Genomic DNA, 4,776 nt, shown 5'->3' with positions numbered 1-4,776 from the left:
ATAATAATTAAATATGGTAGGGAATGCCTCCCTCTAGCTGTCTTAAAACTGCAAATACCCTTCTTTGACAGCATGTACAGGGTAAAGAATCAGCCAGCAAATGTTAGACAGCACGTTGAATTTCCGAATATGATGTATTATGAAATATATTTCAAATATATTTATTAGCCGATTCTCATCCATTTGTTCCTTGACTTGCCATCACCTGTATTAGTTTAGGTCGCTTTTCAGTTGGCCATCTCTAGCGTTCAAAGGTTGAATGCCATTAGGCAAACTCAAGCACTCAAACCTGTGCACGATGGAGCTAGCCAACTGATGAGAGATCCGCACACCTGTGCAGTTAATAACCGTCTTTGATTTACCTTAAAAAAATACATACATACCTGTCTTTGATTTTATAATATTTTTATTAAAAGTTTTTTTTTAATTTTTTTTTGTTTGTTTATCTTGTTTGTTTTGTAACAATGCTAAACTTAAATTTCAAGAAATGGCCATAAAACTAGAAAATGTCAAAAAATAGTCTGTAAAGCTGCAAATGAGCTGGGAACAGCGTCGGGAGCCTTGGACGTGGGTTTTTGTTTTTTTTTTTTGGAAATGGGCTCCGCTACGGCTACGGCTTTAGGTTTGCTTATTGCGGGCGGGTTTTGTTTGGAGGAAGGTTTTTTGCTCCTAGCTGGCATCGGCGCGAAAGAGAAAGCGACGCTTGCGTGCATCCATTCTTGTCTGGGACTTGGGCTCACGCACCTCAGTCTCCACCTCAGTCTCTGCTTTGCTGACGGTCACCGGCTGGGTTTGCGCCGCGGACATTGCCGGATCCGCGACAGAAACTCGCTTGTAAATGGGCAGAATAGGTGCCTCCTCCTCCTCCACTGCAGCAGCTGGCGCCGGCTCCACAATGAGAGCTGCCGTTTGTGGCTCTCCCTCCGGCTTCTGCTCTGCGGTGCTCTCTATCAGTGTCATGGGAGCAGCAGCACCTGGTGTTAGGACCAGTTCCATGGGCGTCAGCTGCTCATTCTTGGGATTCTGATCGAGACGCTCCTTGACCAGCTCCACAATGTCGTCAATACTGATGGCGGGCATATAGGCAGCCGAGGCCAGACTCTCCTGTGCATCGTCTTGGATTGCTGCTCCCTGGACTTCCGTCTCTTTAGCGGACTCCTCAGCTGCTTCAGGTGCTGCAACCACCTGCACGGGTATTTGATAGTCTGCGGGCAAATGATTTAGCTGCATGATGTTGATGATGGGCGAGTCCTCTTTCTGTTTCTGTTTCAGCTTCAGTTTCAGTTGTGGCTCCGTTTCCAGCAGCTGCTCCTCGACCGAGGCAATCGGATCGACTGTGTCGGGCTCCGGCAGCTTGGCCTCCTCAACGGAAACGGCCGCTGCCGCTTCGGTCTCTTCAATTGCCGGCTTCGAGTCGTTCTCTTCAATTTGTGGCTGCTGCTGCTGCTCAACGGTTTCGGCCATGTCCATGGCAGCATTGGCCAGCTCAGTCTCGGTTTTCGTCTCGTGCTTGCGCAGCGTGTTCAGAAAGTCGGTGATCAGCTGTTCCGCCTCAGCAGCCATGACTGGATCGACGGGCTTGAAGCCGCCAATAGATTCCTGCATCTCGCTATTGTTGTCCAGCATCTGCTCCACCAGGGGACTAGGATTCGCCATTTCTGGCGTAGCTGGCAGGCTGACGGGCGCATCCGCTGGCTTGGCCGCCTCCAGCGCTTCAATATTGTTCAAACTTTCCTCACCGGAGCCGCTGGACTCCATAATCGCGGGCTCCATGGGACTTTCGGCGGCTATGACCTCCATTTGAGGCACTTGCTCATCAGCTGACTCAATCTCTTGCGGCTTTTCCGCCAAGCTCTCAACGATCACAGCTGGAATCTCTGGAATGGCTTCAATGGGCTTTATTTCAACCATTTGATCGGGCATTGGGCTAGCTTCCTCCACCGGCTCCTTTAGCTTGGTTTGTTCTGGCTCCGGCTCTGCCTCTGGCTCCGGCTCTGCCTCCGGCTCCGGCTCTGCCTCTGGCTCTGGCTCTGCAATAGCCACAACCGGCTCGGAGGCCTGGGCAACTGGCTCCACAAACATTGTCTGCAGCTTCAGCGTGGGCTGCGGCTCACTGAGCTCCGCCTGGACAACTGCTTCGGTGACCGCTGGCTCTGCGCTCTCCTGCACAGGTTTTGCGGTGCTGGACGCGCTGTTCTTGTTGAAGATTGCCGGACGCTTGCGTATGGAATTGAAGAGCTCATTGCGAATGGGCGCCGCAGTTGCAGGCACAGCCGGCTTGATGTGCTGCGGCTTATCCTTATTGGGCCGAACGCTGAAACGCTGCGGCTTCAGAGGCTTGGACGCCTGCGGGACAACAGACACAGACACGACTTCGGGTTCTGGTTCCTCGACGGCTTCAACAACCGGAGCTGCTGTGGCGACGACAACGGGCGCCTTTCTCTGGGGCTTGTTGTATACGACGGCGGGCTTGTTGTAGGTGACGGCGGGCTTGCGGCGATTCGGCTTTGGCTTGGGCTTTTGCACCTTCACGGGCTTCGCTGGCTCCGGAGCGGGGACGACAACTACAGCGGGTTCAGCCGGAGCAGCTTGAGCAGCTTCTTCGCTTTCCTCGGGCTGGGGCTTCTGCTGGTCGAGCTGTTCGCTCTCCGGCTGCTTATTGGCGCTCTCCTTCTCCTCCTCCGCGGGCAGGCCAAAGTTGCCGTTCAGCTCGTAGTACCTGTAGCTGTCCTCGCACTCAATGGCCATGTCCTCGCGCCGCATGCAAGTGAAGGATTCCTGCAAAGGGACTTTAGCAACATATAACTGCATGGTCTAGCGCCGCGCTTACCTGACTGAAGATCGTCTCCTCGGGGCAAATGAAGCTCCAGCGGAAGGTGTTCTCCTTGCCGTCCGCATAGGTCACCGGCAGGCACACATGAAAGATCTGGCAGTCGTTCTCCACATCCGCATAGTAGCCATACGATTTGTTCGCACACGAAAAGTTGTCCGTTATGTCCGCCCGTATCGAGGTGGCATTGCTCGGCAGCGTCAATGTGCCCACCAGAGGAGCTGCTTCCGCTGCGCTGCCGCTGGCTGGCATTTCCGGCTCCGCCTCCGGCTCCTGCACAGCCGGTGCACTGTCCTCGCGTGCCACAATAGGCATATTCTTTCGCTGCAAAAGAGTTGGGGTGAAGACATTAAGACCTTATGGATTAGCCCAGCGAACATTCAGCTAACGCGGACTACGTGCTGCGCATTCGCAAATCCCAAATGAACGCAGCACGTGACATGATTGCCGGACAGCAGCTAAAATTGTGGCTATGACTATGGCTATGACTGCGGCTAGGCAACGACGACGAAAATTTCACTTGTGTTCTAGTTTTTGGCGTTAAGTGAAAACTGAACCCAAAATGCGTTCGCACCTGCGCGGAAAACCTTTTGTGGTCAGCGCTGCAATTGAAGTCACTTTCGAATGGCGTCGCCCGAATGTTATCACATCATATTTTTAACCATATATCGATATGTTATTTGTTTCATTGAGACGACACGCATTTCAATGAGCTGACGAGCTTTCGGTCAGCTATTGTCAGATATCGTTTACGAAATACAAAACCCGTTTGCAAATATATCGGTAAGGTTTTTGGAAGATTTTAAGCCTACCCTAAATCCATTGAAATGGGGTAAAAAGGGTATTATATATTTGTGCGAATGTATGTAACAGGCAGAAGGAAGCATCTCCGACCACATAAAGTATATATATTCTTGATCAGCATCAACAGTCGAGTCGATTTCCGTCCGTTCGTCCGTATTTATGAACTCAAGGATCTCAGAACCTATAAGAGCTGGATACGGGAAATTTTGGCTGTAGGTCCTCCTAGTCGCCGCGCATATCGAGTTTGTTTCCGATATTCGATAACTTGCCCCGTTTCCAAGTAATCGATAAAAATCGATATCGAAATCCTGTTTTTTGAGCAATTTCGGAAAATAATATGAGCTAGTTTCACCAAACTTGACATGTAGCTTCTAGCATAATATATATATATATGTATATATATCAAGTATCTTTCATTTTATCGCCTATCGCCTGTTGGAAGAAGAGAGTTCCTAGTCGTCCTTCTCTCACTTATTTACCGCCAAATATAAACCTATTACACACATTTATTTTATGTCTTAATGCCCTCCGCTATATTCTTTTGGAACTTCTCGAATATCTATCTATTTATTCTCCCAAATTTGCACATATTACACATTAAATTATTCTTGCTATATATTTATTTGGCATTGGCTGGGCTCAAGTGTTGCCAACACATAGAACGGACTGCCATAAATGAAGGGTACCTGCAGCTATCTATAAATACCTGGGCGACTCATCTGCTGCATTTAGCCGTTAAAAGGCTAGACGTTTGGCATACCAACTAAGCAAACAGCGCAAATGTCTTATGCAAATGCGTCTGCAGACACCTTGGTCTATCGAATGACTAACTCAACTGGGGACGTTCGGGACGCTCGTGCCATTTAAAATTTCAGACTATGCCTGGCCAAGGCGAACATTTCATTAACAGTTTTCCGTTGCCCGTTTCGATATCCGTTAAGAACGGAAGTCGTCGCAAGTGCAAGCCCAAATCCAACCCACCTGTTGCTGGGGAAGCGGTCCCGCGCTGCAGCAGGCGGCGGCCAGGAGCAGCATTAGACAGACGACGAACTTGCACATGATGCTCACACGAATAACTCGCACAAACTGTTCAGTTATATCTCTCTATATATATATCTGTATCTGAATCACTTTTATCACAA

At 49.7% G+C, this 4,776-nt stretch overlaps 1 protein-coding gene across 1 annotated transcript; it reads right to left on the bottom strand.

Annotated features, from left to right (window-relative positions):
• Positions 1-472: 472 nt before the first annotated feature.
• Positions 473-3,484, bottom strand: LOC135429069 (cytadherence high molecular weight protein 1). Its single transcript, XM_064683247.1, has 2 exons — positions 2,831-3,484; positions 473-2,778 (listed from the first exon to the last, which is right to left on the bottom strand). The coding sequence occupies exons 1-2, from the start codon at positions 3,143-3,145 to the stop codon at positions 670-672; spliced, it is 2,424 nt and encodes an 807-aa protein (XP_064539317.1). The 5' UTR covers positions 3,146-3,484; the 3' UTR covers positions 473-669.
• Positions 3,485-4,776: the final 1,292 nt, after the last annotated feature.

Source organism: Drosophila montana, unplaced genomic scaffold (assembly GCF_035044405.1).
Source record: "Drosophila montana isolate Dmon_TW-CO22-7 unplaced genomic scaffold, ASM3504440v1 contig_2583_1, whole genome shotgun sequence".
Classification (NCBI taxonomy): domain Eukaryota; kingdom Metazoa; phylum Arthropoda; class Insecta; order Diptera; family Drosophilidae; genus Drosophila; species Drosophila montana.
The sequence above is the reverse complement of the archived record's forward strand: the minus strand, read 5'-3'. Positions and strand labels throughout refer to the sequence as shown.